This window comes from Colias croceus, chromosome 1 (genome assembly GCF_905220415.1).
Source record: "Colias croceus chromosome 1, ilColCroc2.1".
In the NCBI taxonomy this organism is placed as follows: domain Eukaryota; kingdom Metazoa; phylum Arthropoda; class Insecta; order Lepidoptera; family Pieridae; genus Colias; species Colias croceus.
Window position 1 is genome coordinate 14,184,095 of NC_059537.1, and position 21,561 is coordinate 14,205,655.

The window sequence follows — 21,561 nt, forward strand, 5'->3', positions numbered from 1 at the left end:
AAAACACTTCGCGCTTAGTATACCAATAATGGGACACCCTGTATCTGGCTTAAAGTTATCCATTTAATTGAATTTATTTATTGAAATTATTTTTACTGTAGTACAGGAATACATTTCCGCGTAGATTTTTTTAAATATTACTACAATTACAGCATATTTATGTTACGATAAGTTGAACAAGTGTTACGTTCAAATAGCGTAATCAATATTGTAATTTGGAATGCTTGCATTAATTTGTTGTGATTTTTTTTTATTAGATAGTTGCAATGGAAGTTACCTATATATGTATTAGATATAGGTATCTATGGCCTTAGATTCGGGCACACAAAGATCCTGGAGAAGACAGATTGCAACATGTAGGTAAAAAACAAAAACATTCAATGCATTTACTTAAAGAAAATTTCTACTGTAACTTAATTATACCATCCTCATTTAATTCAATAATTTAAGTATGTATACCAGAGACACATTCATAATTAGGGCGAATCTAGTGCCATCTTTATCTTGTTAGAACGCTATATAAGTATAACAAAAATCTCGAAGGAAATTGTGCCCACATGCTGTGCCCATAACTAGAAGTCCACAGAACCAAAGACAAAGGAAGATATCCAACTATCCTTCAAAATAGTTATCAAGGCATACAAAAACTGCAGGCTTTTAACTGTGACCCAACGTTTATAGGTCGGCCATAAGGGCCAATACGAGCTTCTATAGGGTCGCTTAACGCCTTCCTTGAGCCAGGAATCTAGGACACCTCTTTAGTCTTTGTGTTAAGGACTTCAGCCACAGGCCACTAGCTTGTGAGTTATCTTACAAAATGTTTTCAGAGCGCATTGTTAGTGGGCACTTTTTTATATTCAACGTTACCGTGCGTACTTGAAAACATTTTGATTTGCTTTTTTACGTAACTTATGATTATATAATAGATGGGAATGGGAATAAGGAATTTGTCCGTCATTCGTGTATGTGTGTAGTATTGTTACAACTTAAATATAACATAATAATATGTAGGTATCTAACTATAATTACTGTAACATTTGATTTAGATTAGATACTAAATTTATAAAGAACTTTATAAGATTTGGTGCTGTGATTTGGTGCTTGTATATGAAAGAGTACCTAGTATGTAGGTAATATAAATTGTTTATGGTAATTATTTGCAACTTTTATTTGCAAATACGTAATAATATTTGCTATTGGTAACGAAAACAATCCTGCAAAATGTACCGATAAGCACACACGACAAAATTACTTTGCACATCAGGTAAAAATATACGATAATATCGATTAATGTCTTTAGTATAAAGTAGGTCAGCCCTTTATTTTAATACTAGATGTAAACTTAAGCAACTAAAATAGGAACCATACCAAAAATTATATTGATAGAAAGTACCGAATTGCTGTGATAAACTCATTTATTTGGAAGAAGTTAGAAGAAAATAAAAGCGTAATGGAATAAACAAATTTTTGAGTAAGAGTTTGAGTAAAACCTTTTTTCTCTTAAAATTGAGAGCATCGCCATCACCATAGCAACGGCGTTATTGACAAAACATGGCAGTATTTTTTACACTCTTTATCAAAACGAAATAAAAATGGTTAACACGTAAAATACTATAAAAATGAAGCTGTTAAAATTTCACCTTAGATATCATCCTCCGGGATTAGTTCTGGAATACTTGCAGAAGGGTCTGGTGAAAAATAAGGACATAGATCTATTGGATTTAAATAGCAAGTAAATAAAAAATCACTTATTCATTATGTATTCACCTTTTATATAAAACGAAAAGCATCACAAAGTAGTAATGTATCATTCAATTTCGTCACGGCGACATATATAAATTATATAGTTTATTATTTAACTAGCTTTCGCCCGCGACTCCGTCCGCGCGGAAAAATTAAGAAAAATTAAGATTTTTTTTTTCTACGTATTTTTCCGGGACAAAAAGTATCCTATTTTATGCCCAGGACAATAAGGTATAATTATACCAAGATTCATCGAAATCGAACCGTTAGTTTTCACGTGATGCCTGAAACTGAACATACAGACAGAGAGACAGACAGATAAAAAATTTTTTAATCACATATTTGGGCTTGATATCGATCCAGTAACACCCCTTGCTATTTATTTTTTCAATATGTTCAATGTACAGAATTGACCCTTCTACAGATTTATTATATGTATATCTTAATATATATAAATCTCGTGTCACAATGTTTGTCCTCAATGGACTCCTAAACCACTTAACCGATTACAATAAAATTCGCAAACCATGTGCAGTTCGATCCAACTTGAGAGATAGGATAGGTTTTATCCCGGAAATCCCACGGGAAAGGGAACTATGCGGGGTTTTCTCTGAAAACGCGGGCGAAGCTGCGGGCGGAAAGCTAGTAATGTATCTTAATATATATAAATCTCGTGTCACAATGTTTGTCCTCAATGGACTCCTAAACCACTTAACCGATTACAATAAAATTCGCAAACCATGTGCAGTTCGATCCAACTTGAGAGATAGGATAGGTTTTATCCCGGAAATCCCACGGAAAAGGGAACTATGCGGGGTTTTCTCTGAAAACGCGGGCGAAGCTGCGGGCGGAAAGCTAGTAATGTATATAGATCAGTAACTTACTAAATGAATTCAAAATGATTCAAATAAATATCGCTCCTTATGGGACGAATTTGAGTTTTCTAATTTTTATAATAATTTTTAAATATTATTCCGCGTAGACTCGATTGAATTTGATCGTGAGCCTGTGTCGATTATGTTTGATTTGTACAGACTTTCACTTTCCAGAAACCCTTGTACAGATAGTGGCCAATCATTCAAAACTCCGCCTATAATTCAATCTACTATCTTTCTAGTACCGACATCCAAGAGCTAGCTAAAAAGCTGTACCAGCGTGAAGTCCTCATCACCGACGAGGTCCGCGGCCAGCTCGAGCAATGCTTGGAGACGCTGAAGAAGCGCATTGAACATGAAGGTCCTACTGGCAAGAGGTTCTATATCTACAAGACCTTGATGACGCATGTGTTGCCGCTCACGAATGTATGCTTTGATAAACTTGGGGAAAGGTAATAGCTGTTCATTTTTATTTACGTGTATCTAATTTTGGTTTCATTCTCCAACTTGTTACATTATCATACGTAATACTAATCTACAAAAATCATTCTTACTACATAGTAGGCTCTTTCTGCAAATCTCTTATCATATCTTTATTAAAAGTTCCAAAAATTCATTGAAATAGGTGCTATGCCTAAAATGTAGCTCGAGAGGGTTAACAGAATTTGTGGACGTAGGATATAATGCTGTCCCTTTTTTGCTTAAGAATGGAATTTTAAAGGTTGAACTATAAAGGTCACATTTTACAGATGTCTGACAGGCAGCTACGATCGCACTTGCAAAGTTTGGGACGTGGAGTCGGGGAAGGAAACCAAGACGCTCTCTGGTCACCAGAATGTTGTGTATTCTGTTGGCTTTAATTTCCCGGTGTGGTAAGTTGAAAAGATATAGGATGATAATGATGGTGATCGGAGTAGTTTATGGGTTGTCGTTTAATTTAAACGTGCAATTATTTATTTTCTCATATTTTTTTATAGAAATTTGAGCTTGATACGCTATTATATTTTCTTATACATGTTTTCCTTCTGCTCCTATTTCAGTTGCATCTTTTTAGATTATTGCCTTAATTCCACGCGATATTACCTATATCGCTATTATAGGCCCTCCTTTAATTCCTTATAGAATTATTCTTTCGCGATCACTACAAGGATCACTACACCCACGTCCTACGCCTCAACCTAGCGACTTCTTTTACAAAATTATCAAACTTGAAACTTTCAGCAACCGCGTAATAACGGGCTCGTTCGACAAAACGGCCCGTATCTGGCGACCCGACACTGGCGAATGTCTTGCGACCCTCTGGGGTCACACTGGCGAGGTGGTTGCCGCGCAGTTCAGCTGCAAGGGGGAGTACGCTGCCACAGGGTCCATGGACAGCACGGCTAAACTGTTTGATGTCAGAACTGGTGTGTAGTCACCAACTGTTCTTGGGAAGTTGTAGTCAAGTTCTACAACTTCCCAAGAACAGTTCGTTAGCAGTATGTAACGTTTTTCAGGATATTAGGCTAATTGACAAAACTAAGTTTACTTATACTTTGAAAGATGAAACATCTTGAATCAACGCAATCTCAATAGCTATGTCCACACTGTGCCTTTTTTCGGTCATCAAGGGCATGCGTCACAGCGCAGTCAACAGCGCACGCAAAGCATGCCCTTGATGCATGCGTTTTTGACAATTGAAAGCACAGCGCGCGCTGCGAAAGACGTTTCCCGCGTCTGGTGGATATCTGTGCCACAAAGCGTTCAACAACAAGATGGTGTAACCAATTTCAAAAGTCTATAGAATTTTTTTTCAGACATATGTGTATAATTTTTAAAAAGAATATCTTTATCTTCTCGTATTTCTCTCATAATCACATTACTTCGATTATTGTAATAGCCTCGTATCCAAAACTTTCGCTTGGTTCTTTTTTTCTGGAATTTCTTATGACCAAGTAAGCAGCACATATTTTATTTATTTATTTATTTATTTAAACAATTAGATAACAGCGATCCATTAATGTTAGTACGTGACTTAAAAAGCTAATGTTAGTAGGTAGATATTAAAGTACTATCATCAGTTCACGGGGCACCCTATGCGTAAACCTGTCGCTTTGAATGGACAAGTCTACGCACAAAGTGTCCCATGAAAGATGACATATATCTCTCCGAGATTACCATCAAGAGACTGTTGCGACTGCGCCGCACTCTATCGAATGTAGACGCTGTTTTTTTGCGTATTATCGCCCAGAAATCGTAAGTATGCGCATTAGCGAACATTCCAGACGCACTGCAGTAGCGAGGCAGTCCCAACAGCATTCTAAACGCATTATTGTACATGACACGTAAGGCATTAAGCGATCTATCAGTATAGTCAAACCATAGACTACCCGTGTAGAAATTCTGGCAGTAGGCTTTAAAAAGCGTGATTTTCACTGGATTACTACAACGGGCAAATCTACGGGCCAACATATTACTTCGGATCGCCAATGCCCTACGCTCACGTTCGATATCTACATTATCTTTGAGGTCATCAGTAAGCATGTGTCCGAGGTACTTAAACTCTTTAACTCTTTCAACTGTAATCGCGTTAAGAGATATCTCAGACGTACATTTCCTATGCTTACCAACGTCCCCAAAAACAATGCATTTACATTTAGCCACATTATAACGCAAACCGTGAGCAGCGACATATGTCTCACAGACTTTGAGCATCTCAGTAATGGCGCTTGCAGTCGGAGCCAGCAATACCATATCATCGGCATAGCTTATGTTGTTACAACTTATACCTCCGATCCGGCAACCAACTCGCATATTGCTGAGTTCGACAACAAGGCCATTTACGTAAAGATTGAACAATTTAGGCGACGACAGCCCCCCTTGTCTTACACCACATTCTAACACATACGATTCGGAAAAAGCGTTAGACCATTTTACAATATTACGTTGGTTGGCATACCAATACTTAAAGATATTAAGAATGCTAACTGGTAAACCCCTACCCTCCAGCTTATTCCATAAAACATCGTACGACACGAGGTCAAACGCCCTGGAAAGGTCTAGAAAACAAGCGTACACTGGTGTTTTACGCTTGGTATAGTATTGTACAGTATGCTTCAAGCTTAAGATTGCACTTTCAGTGGAAAGTCCAGGTCGAAAACCAAACTGTGCATCGTGTAAGTCCAAAAAATTGTTTAATCTCGCATCAAGCACACTGTCCAATACCTTAGCCAAAATCGTAGCGAGAGATATGGGGCGATAATTTCCTATGTCGGAGATGTCACCTGTTTTATTTTTTAAAATAGGTACAACGATTGTTTTCATGAGATCTGCTGGCAGATAGGAGTGCCTTATACATAATGTGTAAAACATCGAGAGTAGCTTAGGCAGATGACAACCCGCGTATTTTAAATGCTCGATACTGAGCCCGTCATGACCTGGAGACTTACCTCTGCTCATATTCTTAATAATTGACTTAATTTCATTTGAAGATATAATATAAAACAGAGGTTCATCTCCACGCCCTCCAGACCCCGCATCCACTACTGTATTAGGTGGTCCGAGAGGTGATTTCACTGTAAAATGATCCTTGAACATCATAGCGATTTCTCTTGGATCATTCTTCCCACCCACACTCACAGGTAGACCCGGCTTAGCATCAAGTTTTCGAGTAGATTTCCAAAATTGTATAAAATTTTTAGAAGCTTGGTGTTCGGCTAATATATCCATCCTAATTTGGTCTTGATTATCTTGGCACCACTTCAAACGACTTTTAAATTTTTTTCGAGTAGTGCACATTTGATCATAGATAATCCCCGACTGTGGACGCCGGTGTGATAACCACAACCTATAGCTAAGCCTGGCCTCCCGGTGAGCATTCCTCACATGTTTATTCCACCCACATAATTTTTTTGGCCTATGGGTACGCGTTGGCTGAGGTTCTGGATGAGATAAAATTGCAGATTCAGATAAACTATGAACAATGTTACTGTATAATCTATCCAGAACTTGCATATGTTCAGACAAAGAACATGACCCGTGACTGCAACTGATTAATTCATGGGGAAAATCAATTTCTTTTAATTTGCTATCACATAACTCCCGGTAAGCATCAATTTCTGAGTTACTTCTTTCACCCCAGTTAACTTTACTACGAGGCATGTCACGCATCACACTCTTACCTCTTACAACACCCAAATCACACGTAATGAATAACGGCAAATGATCCGAAACATACACATCTTCTTTAATACTCACGTTAGCAATAGTGTGCCACGCTGTTAATGAAACTATGCAATGGTCCAACCAACGTCTACACCCATGAGCCTCGCTAACAAAGGTATAGTTATTTACAGATTCGCCTAATTTTAAAACATCAGCACAAATCCAAGATTGTTCAGAACAAAAGCTAATTAGTTCTCTATAAAATAGCTCGTGCGGATGAGCGTTAAAATCACCGAGAATAAATATACACTCAACATCATTGCTCACAACAATAGCATTGATTTCACTAAGAATCTCAGTAAATTCAATTAAATTATGACTAGAGTCAGTTGGCATATATACTGAGAAAACTATAATAGAACGGTCCTTAATATTCGCTTTAATTGCAACCAACCGTGAGCTATTACACTTTATTACAAAAACTGAATCAAAAACACCAACCTTCCAGAGAATAGCCACTCCCCCATATGGCCTACCTGTGAGTAAACCCTTGGATGTATCTACTGCTGATTTACCGGTATATTCAAAGTTGCAAGAAATCGACCCAAGCAATGGTATATCATGGGGCAGTAGCCATGTCTCCTGTAATGCAACCAAATCTGACTCGTTACATATACTTCTAATATTATCAATAGAACGCTTAAAAGATTTGCAGTTAAAACTAGTAAATTTACAATGTAATTGGCTTTTACTATCCATACTAAAGATATTCCACTAAGTAAAATGTTGTCGTCGCACATGTTTCCCGAAGCTGACAAACTACGAATGAACTAGATAAATGACTATATTGGCGTTGCGTTTGTTAACGCATTCAATATTGAATTCAATATTGAAAGCGACAAACGAAAGTTGAATAGAAAGATGAAGACGAAAGTTGAAGATGAAAGTGCATAGTGTGGACATAGCTATTGACATTTTATGTATGCGCTCGGGAAAATTATAGGCAAATGTTCTTGTTATAAGGTGAGAAATATATTTTCAATAGGCGCAACATTGCGAATTGTTTTTGAAAAATTATAATAAAGCATAAATAACAAAAGAACCGAAAGCTGAAAGCAGTGTAATAACTAAATAACTAAATTAAACATATGTTTTCGTCAGGCACCGAAATTAACACGTACGTGGGTCACACAGCAGAGGTGATAGCTCTGCAGTTCGATCCGAATGAAGGCCAGAGGTTGATCACCGGCTCCTTTGACGGCACCATCTCTATATGGGACACGAGGGTTAAGGAGTACGTATATTTAACATCTGTACAATATAAAAGGTATATTGGTAATTGATCTCATAAAAATATCCGGGAATAAGCTGAATGTAAAGTGGAATGGAAATTAGGTTAATTAGAAAACTTTGATAACTTTCAATACTTTTTTTAACGTATCGGGTATGTGCCGTGTAGCTTTAGGTATTAGGTACGTAAAAATTAACGTGTCGTCGTCGTCGCCATTTTTACTTGTGATTATAATAATCATCAATTCTCTCTTTTTATTTATTTCCTTCTCTCACTGTAGAGAAAAAACTAGGTTTTAATTTTTTCAGTATTTTTTCAGGTACCTTTTTATAAATAAAATAAAAAATAAAAATAAAATAAAATCTTTCATTTTCTGATTTAAAATCATCTTTCTTAGTCGGGTATCAGTTCTAAGCGGGCACTCAGGTGAGATTTCGAACGTGCAGTTCAACTGGGACAGCTCCCTCGTGGGCTCGTCCTCGCTCGACGGCAGCGCGAAACTGTGGGACGCGAGGAAAACCGAGTGCCTTGCTACTGTCGCTGGACATACTGATGAGGTAAGTTGTAAGGACTAAGGTATAGGTAATAGTATAGTCGTATGGACGTTTTAAATTGTGTGGTTAGGTAAATTTGTAGTGATGAATACTTGATAATAAAAAATACTGGGTGTTTTGACGGTTCGAGTCTCGAGATTTGGAGGAAAAATATAATAATCATATGGCTATTAGGAATAAAACAGCTTTCTTCCTTGAATTGAATAAATATCTTTGCTAGATACCATAAAATTAATTCGTCGCTTCGTGAGATAAATAGACACAGTTTCGCATTTATAATATTCACCCTGATAGGAGGCCCGTGTCCCAACAGTGGGAACATAATAGTATATGGGCAAATGATGATTATGGTAATGAAAGTAAGGATCGGAATTCACATATCTTTCTGAATAATTCCCCTCCACTTTCTTCCCCTACATTTTCTAGATATAATAAACTTCTTTCACCAGGTACTAGATATATGCTTCGACTGGGCTGGCCAGCGGATGGCCACATCTTCGAGCGATTGCTCCGCTCGCGTCTACGACGTGAGATCTGATTTCAAGGAGCTGGCGGTCATGAAGGGACACAGGGAGGAGGTTTCTAAGGTAAATATGGATTATTTTCAACCAAGTAACATTCTTTCCTATTTCTAGGGTAGGTATGACTTTTTAGTGTCTCTTTGCGGGAATTTCTTCTTTTGCTTGTTTGTTTCGACGTTACCAACAATGAGAGAGGTTTCGTAGTGACTTTTGTTATGGACTGGAATTGAAAGATTTTTTTACATTCTCTAAGTTTAAATGTGTGATTTTTTTACATTCTTTAAGCAGCTTTATCATGTAAGACCATACTAAGCGTTTGAACGATTGAGTTAAATATACACATTACGCATAACTAATTAAACAGCGTCTCAGGTTAATGACCCTGGCTAGAGTCAATCTATGTCGATTATTAGAAGAATGTTGCAGAATGTATACTTAACTAGCTGCTCCGCGCGGTTTCACCCCCGTGGCTCCACTCCTGTTGGTTGTAGTATGATAATAATATATACCCTATAGCCTTCCTCGATAAATGAGCTTTCGAACACCGAAAGAATTTTTCAAATCGGACCAGTAGTTCCCGAGATTAGCGCGTTCAAACAAACAAACTCTTGAGCTTTATAATATATAGATTTGTAGATGATACCTAAATCGTGTTCATCTCATACAACATTTTATACAGCATTTATTTAAGAACTAGCTTCCGCCCGCGACTCCGTCCGCGCGGATGTCGGTCTTCGCGTGGATGGTTATTTCTCCATTTTGAGTACCTCATTCAATAACATCTTATAAATATCTATTGGACCCAATTCCCAAATACGGCTAGGCCTATAATAATACGCAACGTGTGTTCGCGGTTCTACGGAACAACGTCTATGGATAAAACTGAAAAATTAAGATTAATTTTTTTCTACGTATTTTTCCAGGATAAAAAGTATCCTATTTTACGCCCAGGATAATAAGGTATAATTATACCAAGTTTCATCGAAATCGAACCGCTAGTTTTCACGTGATGCCTTCACATACAGACAGACAGACAGACAGACAGACAGACAAAAATATTTTAAACACATATTTGGGTTTGGTATCGATCCAGTAACACCCCCTGCTATTTATTTTTTCAATATTTTCAATGTACAGAATTGACCCTTCTACAGATTTATTATATGTATAGATAAATCGTGTTGATTTTACTGTTTATGCATTTATTTTATTTCTTTCCTGTCAGGTCTGCTTCAGTCCAGCTGGTGGATGCCTCCTAACAGCATCAGCGGACAGGAGCGCCAGGATCTGGAATACCTCTACTGGAAACTGCTTGCAGGTGAATTGAGATAATTGTGCTTCGATAGATTATAACCTATCGAAAATATCGAATCGAATTTTTCAAATCGGACCAGTAGTTCCCGAGATTAGCGCGTTCAAACAAACAAACAAACTCTTCAGCTTTATAATATTAGTGTTTGAGTTTTGAGTTTGATATTACAGATGACAATTTTTCGACATTTAACAATTTTGCGAAATACATTACAATGTAACTGTGTTTCATATACAACTAGGTTTCCGTCCGCGGCTTCGCCCGCGCAGTCAAAGAAAAACCCGCATAGTTCTCGTTCCCGTGGGATTTCCGGGATTGCGTCATTTTCCCGGGATAAAAAGTAGCCTATGTCCTTTCTCGGGTATCAAAATATCTCCATACCAAATTTCATTAAAATTGGTTCAGTAGTTTAGGCGTGATTGAGTAACAGACAGACAGACAGACAGAGTTACTTTCGCATTTATAATATTAGTATGGATTATTCGGCGACAAAGGAAATAACACAAATTTTAAGTTATTATTCGTCCCAGGTGCTCTCCGGTCACTGCGGGGAGATATTCTCGTGCGCGTTCTCTTACGCGGGTGATGCGATCGTCACCGCGTCCAAAGACAACACGTGCAGGATCTGGCGGTGATTCGACTGGTGGTTCTAGGGAAAAAAAAGAGTGTGTGTACTTATGTACACGCGTTAGAAGTTATACTTCTTTGGCGTATGGAAAAAAAAATAAGTAGAAGAAATTATTTGGAAAATCCAAAAGTGCACGACTCATAATGCTCATTTAATTATGAAATATAAAAAAATATATAGATATAGATATACAGTCTTGTAGTTTTCGTTTTTTATTAATTGCAATTAAACGACACTGAATTAATTAATCATTCGCATTCAGTGACCTACAATCGTCGATTAGAATATTTAAAAAAAAAATTTAACTCAAATGATGGATTTTTTCACAAGTTATAGAGTTTTCAGGTTTCACACATGACGGACAGGAATATTTTTTGACCTATTTCGGTGTTTTTTTCCAATTCTATTGAAGTAAATCAATTTTTAAAAAGTATGGGATTAATCTCCATTAAATTATCTCGACAATAGTATGCAAAATATCTTGATTCCGTGAACTAACAAGGCTATAATAATAAGAATAGCTGCAAAAATGAGGCGAAAAAAATTTTTCGATCGTAAAGCACTCTCTGATGCTTCGCATCTTCGTGCAATACTAGAATATACAACTTGAACATAGTTATCAATTTTCATACCACCTAGAACTAACTTCGTGCTGTTAAATTTAGGTGTCGATGTGCGCGCGCATCGTAAAAATTCACTCTCATCATTTTTCTCCATCGCGCCAAAAGAAGTATAACTTCAATAACTTCCACTAGAACCATTACTAATGTTAACGTATCTTTAAAAACATGCTGTTTTACCACAAAAAGAAAGAAGACAGGGTTTAACTTTAAGCGCGGGTTCTCTTTAATCTGGTTTTGTCGTATTTCACATAGACAACTGTTAAAGTGACAGATCCCTGGTTTAAAGTTAGACTGTGTTTAAATTGTTTTGTGGTAATACCAATGGGGTCCTGAAGATGAACTTGTGCCTATAGAACCATGACTATGTAAACGAAGAAATTGTGTAATTTGAGACCTTTAAAAAACAATGGCTAAGAAAGCACTACATTTACAAAGTTGATACCTACCTAAGACTCGGATTCGGGAGATTTGTGTATAAAATAGAATTGAGTAGATAACGTTACAAATGTTTGTGACCTTTAAGGTACCTAATGATATTTTATAACTATAGTTCTTGGGCTTTGCGATTGAATGATCAAGAAATAGGAAATATACCTTCATCAGATGCTATAGCATCTTTATTTTGTATAAACTATTGTTAATTCTGCGTTGATAATCTCGTCTTTTTCAATCAATTGTTTAGTCATTTTTGCTTGCATTGCCACAATGATGCTAATAATATTTGATCAATGGGTAAAAGCACAATCACGGTCACTAGGAATTGATTCATCATCTATTTTAACTCATTTGTAAACAATAATATAAAATATTTGTAGCTTTTTACCTAAATGTTTATATAATTAAAATTATATGAAACAAACTGGCATTTTATTCAATGGAAATAATTGACATCCGCACTTGAGTAGTAATTAGTAAAACACTATTCAGTATTTTCTGTATTGTTTTACTTTTTAGATTGAAAAATCAGCCCTTACATAGTAGTCATTTACACTAAGGGCTGATTTTTCAATCCTTGGTTAAAACCACGTTAAAACTTACCAATAAAGTCCTACACGATAATATTAAAATGTCACCTGTATAGTTACTGTAAAATACAAATAATTAGAATACATTTTTGAAATGGTAGGTACCTAGTATAATACGTTATTCAACGAATAAGTTTTAACCTAGGATTGAAAAATCAGCCCTAATTTAATTATGTTATCTAGGTTATATCTATTACAGTTATTACATACTATACATATATGTAATGCTTTTCCTTATTCTGTACTACATACATGCATAACTGCGTTAAAAACAACCGACTTCAAACTTGCACTTGCAAAATTCACAAATACCTACAGACAAAAATGCTCATAAAATAAAAACTACTGGGCCTATCCGAATAAAATTTTTATGGGACCAATTCGACACCATCCCGCATCGAACAAAAAAAGAATCACGTAAATCGGTTCAGAAACCTCGGAGTAATCGGTGTACATACAAAAAAAAAAAAAACATACCGGCCGAATTGATAACCTCCTCCTTTTTTTTGAAGTCGGTTAAAAATCATAACAAACAATACTATGGAGTTATGTAGGTACATAATGCCTGCATGAGGGTCAAATGTCGATGATAAAGTACAGTCGTGTTGGGAAGCCTACGCGTTATAATAAATTCGTAAGAATTTGATTTATATCATAATATTATGCAATTGCAAACTTTACTTCTAATTCCTTATATGTATTAATATAATGCGAATTATCCAGCTGGTTCATTTGATGATGTCGAATCTGATTTGAACAGTTTTTGTTGATTTTTGTATGAGAGTAATACCTATGTATAAGCATTACTCATCCGTCTTATGTAAATGCTAGACAAACTATAAATCAAATTAAGAAACAAATACCTAATGAATCTTTGTTATTTTCAAATGAGGCCAGTACATACATTACCTATATTCCAGTTTAAATTTAAAAAAAAACGACGTGTGGCACTCGGGACTGCCGCGGTAAAGCTATTGCATGCTATGCCTTCAAGCCACACCTCCGCCCGTCGGAGTGGGGAGCGTGAGGTTTTTTCGTTACGGAATTTCTCGATTCGGTACCCGCGCTCAAGGCCCGCGATAGAAGCTATGCAATAGCAAAAACAAACTTTTGAATATATAAATTTATTAATGTAACTTATTATTAATTAAAATTCATCTTATAAAAATTACATTTAAAGATCGCTTTCAAACAACCATCCCTGTCCATCAAAATAATAATAATTGAACCTTAGCGTGCCTAAGCACTCACGACCTTGAACCTAACAATATCTTCACGACTGTACATCACTTAGTCGTCTTCACCGCATTACATTCACACACCGCTCACAGATCTGACGTATCATGTGGAAATATATATTATTACTTTATTTGAGTGCTGTTTACTGCGATTACAAGTATGAAACGAAATATTTCAAAGTGCCCCTCGACCATTTTGGCTTTCAAAGGAACGAAACTTTTAACATAAAGTATTTGGAGAACAGGGAACATTGGGACGGGTCGGGACCGATCTTCTTTTACACTGGAAATGAGGTTAGTTCACTAAAGATACGTTATCAATAGTTCGTTAATTTTATATTTAAATGTACCTACCTATTTGCTCAAATTGTCGATGCATTCTTGAAACATAAGATGTACCTAAATCACTGCATTGTTTTATTACCTAGCGTTAATTCGATGTTTACCTTAGAAACCAAAAACAAAACTATTTTCTTAATTAATACGAAACATAGGTTTGGTTTACTAAAACCATAAAACATAGGTACCTACCTACCTACCTACAAAGTTCTAAAAACAGTCTCTAAGCAGTTTATATATTTTAAATTCTCAAACTCGTGAATGTAATTTAAATTGCTGTAACATAAACAACATTCCTTTAAATTAACAAGAAACAATTTTCATTCCGCCAACAAAGAGCACTTGAGATAATTTATTGCTATTATTTATCAAATGATGCATGATATGATACATTAATTCCTTGGACAAGTTCTTACTATTTTAAGAATTTATTCCTTAAAATAGTAAAAACGGTCCCGCGGTTTTAGCCGCACACAAAACCATGCATAGCGTTTTAGTATTAAAAAAGCCTGTGTGCGACCCGGGGTTTTCAATATAATATTTTCGTCAAATTTCATACAATATGAGCGATTTTCGCCGTGAAAGCGTAATAGACGGATAGACTTTCCATTTATAACTACCTAGGTACATATGTTTTTCAACACTTTCGTAAATAAATCGTGTTCGTCAATTATTATCTCTGTAAACAAATAGATTAGGTACAAATTGGACGCGTTATCAACTTGTTAGTTTAAACTGTAAGCAATTATTAGACCGTTCACAGAAATAGCCGTTTATCGATAAGTATTGTACCTACCACAGAAAACTTAATATTAGCCAACGCTAGTTATACGAAAATGTATGGAATAGGAATCTCTTGCCAACCCTCTAACTACCTAAATTTAATTTTTAACCGACTTCAAAAAAAAGGAGGAGGTTATCAATTCGGCCGGTATGTTTTTTTTTTATGTATGTACACCGATTACTCAGAGGTTTCTTAACCGATTTACGTGATTCTTTTTTTGTTCGATGCGGGATGGTGTCGAATTGGTCCCATAAAAATTTTATTCGGATAGACTCAGTAGTTTTTATTTTATGAGCATTTTTGTCTGTAGGTATTTGTGAATTTTGCAAGTGCAAGTTTGAAGTCGGTTGTTTTTAACGCAGTTATTACTTGTAATCAGAAGATATAATTAGATAAATCTATTGCACGACGATGCGAAGCATCAGAGAGTGCTTTACGATCGAAAAATTTTTTTCGCCTCATTTTTGCAGCTATTCATATTATTATAGCCTTGTTAGTTCACGGAATCAAGATATTTTGCATACTATAATTGTCGAGATAATTTAATGGAGATTAATCCCATACTTTTTAAAAATTGATTTACTTCAATAGAATTGGAAAAAAACACCGAAATAGGTCAAAAAATTTTCCTGTCCGTCTTTTATCAATATTAACACAATTTTAAGGTCGCATAAAGATTTTATTTAAGTACCTATTATTTTTATTACAATTCTACCTCCAGGGACAAATTGAATTATTTGCGAAGCACACCGGCTTCATGTGGGAGATCGCAGCTGACTATCGCGCCAAAATAGTGTTTGCTGAACACAGGTAAACTTCTATTTCTCTTCTATTAGTTCAAAAAATATTAAAACCAAAATGCTATTATTTTGACTACTCACAAAAACGTTATAATTGATGATTTTGGCGATAAAACACGTCTTCTAAATCACTTGTATCCCGTTTCCCGAAAGAAGTTAAATATAAGTACCTACATTATTGCTTATATCTCAAAGAAATTTTAACAATACGCTGATACAACACAACGTAAAATTAATCTAAGTATCAAAAACCAACGTAATCCATGTTTTCATTTAAATAGCGAATCAATCAACCAATCAAATTCATTCAATCAACAATCAACATCATTTCGTTTACATTAACATTTCCAGATATTATGGAACATCGATGCCGTTCAACAAATCCCTGGACAACGACCACATTGGATACCTGACGTCCGCCCAAGCGCTTGCTGATTACGCAGATTTAATCAACTACTTGCAGGGCGGCTCGCTGCATCCTAAGTCACCTGTTATTGCTTTTGGAGGTAAAGATGTATAAAGTAATATTACAAAGAGCAAAAATTTTATTAAAAACTTAAACTTTTATTTTTATTGTTTCGCTATTGCGTTTTCGTGTATATGTTACCGGAAATGTATGAAATCAAGGAATTGTATACAATTTCTAGGAAATGTGTACAATTCCGATACCATTTAGGAAATGTATAAAATATTGTTTAAAAAACTATTTAATGCATGCATATCCTAGGAAATGTATAATCTTCCTAGGAATTGTATACAATTCCAATATCATATTAGGAAATGTGTAAAGTAAATGTATTCTGTAATAAAACACGTTGTTATTTTTTATTTTAGCTCAATAGTCAATCGTAATAGGCATTTCAGAGAAGAATTTGCCATCATATTATAAGCATAAATTTTAACAAAATGTTTATTTAAACGTTTAAATACCACATGACATTTTTTGTGATTTTATATGAACATAGTTGTAGCTGCGCGTCAATTGAATACTGGATAAAATGTATGAATATAAAAACTTTATGTTGCATTCAAATATTTTTAACATGATAAAATATTAACTTTTATGATATTTAGCCTCAAACATTCCAAACAGTCTTTCCGTATCTATATTTTTTAACCGACTTCAAAAAAAAGGAGGAGGTTATCAATTCGGGCAGGTATGTTTTTTTTATATGTATGTACACCGATTACTCCGTGGTTTCTGAACCGATTTACGTGATTCTTTTTTTGTTCGATGCGGGATGGTGTCGAATTGGTCCCATAAAAATTTTATTTGGATAGGCCCAGTAGTTTTTATTTTACGAGCATTTTTGTAAATGTTGCAAGTGCAAGTTTGAAGTCAGTTGTTTTTAACGCAGTTATCACTTGTTTCCCTATAATTTTAATACGCTCCATTGCCACTCTCACAATAAAGACGAATCTAACGTCGAACCAAAAAAAAATCCATTTAAAAATTAAGACTGTTTTAAAAAGGAGAAGTTTGTCACCTGGCCTTATGTATAGGAAGAGTAATTAGGAAAATTATAGGAAGAAGAATAATTTCTGTAATTACTGAAATATTTCCAAAAATTGTTTCACCAGTGAAAAAATAACTTTTTTTCCTGAATATTTAGCAAGTCATGCTAAATAGGCGCCGATTTACGGAAACATGTCCATACTTTTATGTAACACTAGCTTCCGCCCGCGACTCCGTCCGCGCGGATGTCGGTCTTTGCATGGATGGTTTATTTCTCCATTTTGAGTAACTCGGACAATGACATCTTATAAATATCTATTGGACCCAAATACGGCTAGGTCAATAATAATACGCAACGTGTGTTCGCGGTACCTACTACAGAACAACGTCTATGGATAACTGAAAAATTGAGATTAATTTTTTTTCTACGTATTTTTCCAGGATAAAAAGTATCCTATTTTACGCCCAGGATAATAAGGTATAATTATACCAAGTTTCATCGAAATCGAACCGGTAGTTTTCACGTGATGTCTTCACATACAGACAGACAGACAGACAGACAGACAGACAGACAAAAATTTTTTTAATCACATATTTGGGTTTGGTATCGATCCAGTAACACCCCCTGCTAGTTATTTTTTCAATATTTTCAATGTACAGAATTGACCCTTCTACAGATTTATTATATGTAATATATAGATAGGCTATGTTTGTAATGATGAAAGAGATGAATGATGATGTACTTAATATTGTTTAACACCCAACTAAATGGGTACGAAGGTCCTATAGTCATTGTATGATATTTTAAACAAATAAAATCTACAAATCCACATCTCAGGCTCCTACGGTGGCATGCTAGCAGCGTACTTCAGGATGAAATACCCTCACATAGTGGCCGGAGCCATCGCAGCATCAGCCCCCATCCACATGTACCCTGGCATGGTACCCTGCGACGTGTTCCATAGGATCGTGACCTCTAGCTTCAAGATCGCTGACGAGAAATGCGTGGAAAATATACGACATTCTTGGGCTGTTGTCAGGTAAACAAGTTACGATATGAAAAAAAATGTGTGCGTGTACACACGTAAGAAGTGAAACTTCTTTATGACCTTATTTTTTAAAAAATAATTTACTATATGCAACTTTACAGAAATACGCGTGGTAGGGATAAGAAAAAGATGGCGCGTAACGGAAAAATGTCACACATAACGAATAAATGTTACACTAAATTTTTTCCAACCCCGATAAAGAAGTTTCACTTCAATAAAGTCTGATACGACAATTTAAATTTCTAGCCTTTCACAAAAGCTTCAATTAACTAAACATCGCATAAGGTGAAACATGTGTATGGAAGAACACAATTTGTTTTATTGAAGAAAACAAAAGACATTGTTACCGGTATAAATTTCTCTTTCTAAAAATGTGTGAGAATCGTTCTCTGCATCAATTTCATATTTATACTTTACTAGCTTTCCGCCTGCGGCTTCGCCCGCGTTTTCAAAGTAAAACCCGCGTAGTTCCCGTTCCCGTGGGATTTACGGGATAAAACCTAGCCTATGTTACTCGTGGATAATGTAGCTTTCGAATGGTGAAAGAATTTTTAAAATCGGTCCAGTAGTTTATGAGCCTATTCGTTACAATCAAACAAACAAACAAAGTTTTCCTCTTTATAATATTAGTGTAGATGAATGACGTCGCGCGTCGTCGTCTTCGATATTCTTTATGGTTGGATATTGGTAACTCAGACAAAAAAACCATAACATGTTGTATCCATTTCAGAAAATATGCAGCAGCAGCAAACACAAGCGAATGGCTCCACAAGAAATGGAACCTCTGTGACCCAATCAAAGACGAAAAAGACATTAACATGTTGGTGGAATTCCTGCAGTCCATGTACGAAACTCTCGCGATGGTTAACTACCCTTTTGCATCGGATTTCCTCGTTTCCTTACCGGCTCAGCCTGTGAGGACTGTCTGTCAGTATTTAAACGAAACGTTGACTGGGGAGAAATTGTTGGAAGTACGTTGAAAGCTGTTATTCGTAAAACCATACATTATAATATGTAGCATCACATTTTTCTAAGTCGCGCATGTGTAATATTTTCTCTACAAACCTTTAAATATAACTTCTATAACAAAATAATCTCGTCGATAATAACAAAGTGAAACAAATACCTATCTTTTAAATATCAATTAAAAGGTCATTAATTTACTATATGTATTTATTATTTGCTTACAGGGAATAGGAAAGGTATTGCAAGTATTCACAAATTATGACGGCAAAGGTTCTTGCGTTGATTACAAGAAAGGTGACGATTATGGCAACCTTGACGCTGCGGGTTGGGACTTTCAGGTAAGATAAATCTAACTAGCTGTGTCCCATAGTGTCATGTTAATTTTAAGAAATCCATACTTCCATACTAATATTATAAATGCGAAAGTAACTCTGTCTGTCTGTCTGTTACTCAATCACGCCTTAACTACGGATTCAATTTGCATGAAATTTGGTCCGAGAAAGGACATAGGCTACTTTTTATCCCGGGAAAATGACGCAATCCCGGAAATCCCACGGGAACGGGAACTATGCGGGTTTTTCTTTGACTGCGCGGGCAAAGCCGCGGGCAGAAACCTCGTAAACTATAATTAAATTATTAATTGTATTACTTCAGAAACCCACTTTAGGTACCTTTGTGCATGCTATGATATATTTTTTCCCACTTTTGCAAGTTTTTGCAATAGTTTTCGTCGGTGCGATCTAAGTGTGATTTAATATTTAACCTGTTGCGAAATATGGAATATTCATAACGAAAAAAATTCAATTAGAACCCGCAGTTCCTGAAATAAGCACGTTGATGCAAACTCGTCACCTTATTACATTACTATCAAGATTACTATACAAGTATAGATTTTTTATCAGAATAAGTTCGCAAACATTACTTATTAGTTATTTTGAATAACACCACAGGCCTGCACAGAAATGGTGATGCCAATGTGCACAACTGGCAAGGACGACATGTTCGAACCATCGCCATGGAACTTTACGCAGTACTCCGAGGAATGTCACAAGAAATACAACGTTTATCCGCGACCAGATGGCGCTGGTGTCGAGTATGGAGGCGATAGGCTACATGCCGCCTCCAATATTGTCTTCAGTAATGGCTTACTAGATCCGTGGGCGGGAGGTGCGAAATATAATATAATTATTTTATTTTACGATTAATAAATAGTTATGAAGACTGAATGCAAAAATTATATGAATTTTCACTTTTTGTGTCTTATCTTAAGTCTTAAAAAAACTTTAAATGCACTTATGACCTATAATATTTAAAATTCATACACCCTAACATCGTAGTTCGCACTAATCCCTAATAGTTAGATTAAAAAGAGATAAATTTTTCAAATCATTAAATTATTAAATTGGCAGTCGTGGTCATTAAACATTTTGTCGGTTACAGGTGGCATTTTGAACAGTATCAGCAAATCAGTGACAGCAGTGGTGATCATTGACGCAGCCCATCACTTGGACCTCATGCCAAGCACTCCTCAAGATCCGCAATCAGTTATCGCCGCCAGGAACATCCATAAACAGAACATAGACAAATGGATTAGAGAGTTCAGACAGGAGAGGAAGAACAAACAATAGACAATAAATACTTTTTCAGTTTTTAATCTTGTTTTATTTCGTATCTTGGCATCGCTCCTTGCGCATTGAGCATATTATCCATAAAAATCATAATATAATATTGTATAGCTATTAATATATGTATTGGATTGTAATATAAGAGAAAAAATATTGAAATACTACTACTAGCTGCCTCCCGCGGTTTCGCCCGCGTAGATGAGTTTTCCATGTCCTAAGACCTAAACCTTAAAATTAATATCAGAATAACAATAGCCTAAGTTACAGTGAAAATCGGAAAAGTTGCTCTTTTGGTATATGTACCGTGTATTGTACCATGTGCATTAAGAAAAAGCGGCTATTTAAAAATACAAACGGACAATTTAATTATTGGTCTATATACGAAAATTTGTGAGGATTTTTTATTAAATCTTTCACAAAATACCACTATTATACTGATTTGAATTACAGTACAATTTATTTATTTATTTAAATTCTTTATTTAACACACAAAAAGGATAAATACAAAGAAAAACAAGAAAATCATAACAATATACCTATAAAATAGGGCCTTATCGCTATAAGTCATCTCTGCCATGCAACCTTTGGA

The 21,561-nt window shown here is 35.6% G+C and overlaps 2 protein-coding genes across 2 annotated transcripts; both read left to right on the top strand.

The window, feature by feature from the left end:
* Positions 1–1,574: 1,574 nt before the first annotated feature.
* Positions 1,575–11,144, top strand: LOC123696579 (dynein assembly factor with WDR repeat domains 1). The gene is made up of 9 exons (XM_045642857.1): positions 1,575–1,732; positions 2,861–3,070; positions 3,368–3,490; positions 3,840–4,024; positions 7,923–8,055; positions 8,450–8,609; positions 9,056–9,193; positions 10,353–10,445; positions 10,970–11,144. The coding sequence occupies exons 1-9, from the start codon at positions 1,620–1,622 to the stop codon at positions 11,072–11,074; spliced, it is 1,260 nt and encodes a 419-aa protein (XP_045498813.1). The 5' UTR covers positions 1,575–1,619; the 3' UTR covers positions 11,075–11,144.
* A 2,867-nt stretch (positions 11,145–14,011) lies between these two features.
* LOC123706314 (lysosomal Pro-X carboxypeptidase) lies at positions 14,012–21,001 on the top strand. Its single transcript, XM_045655522.1, has 8 exons — positions 14,012–14,247; positions 15,798–15,886; positions 16,228–16,382; positions 18,171–18,372; positions 19,112–19,352; positions 19,572–19,685; positions 20,298–20,514; positions 20,788–21,001. Exons 1-8 carry the CDS (start codon positions 14,059–14,061, stop codon positions 20,973–20,975), a joined length of 1,395 nt encoding a protein of 464 aa, XP_045511478.1. The 5' UTR covers positions 14,012–14,058; the 3' UTR covers positions 20,976–21,001.
* The last annotated feature ends 560 nt before the right edge of the window (positions 21,002–21,561 follow it).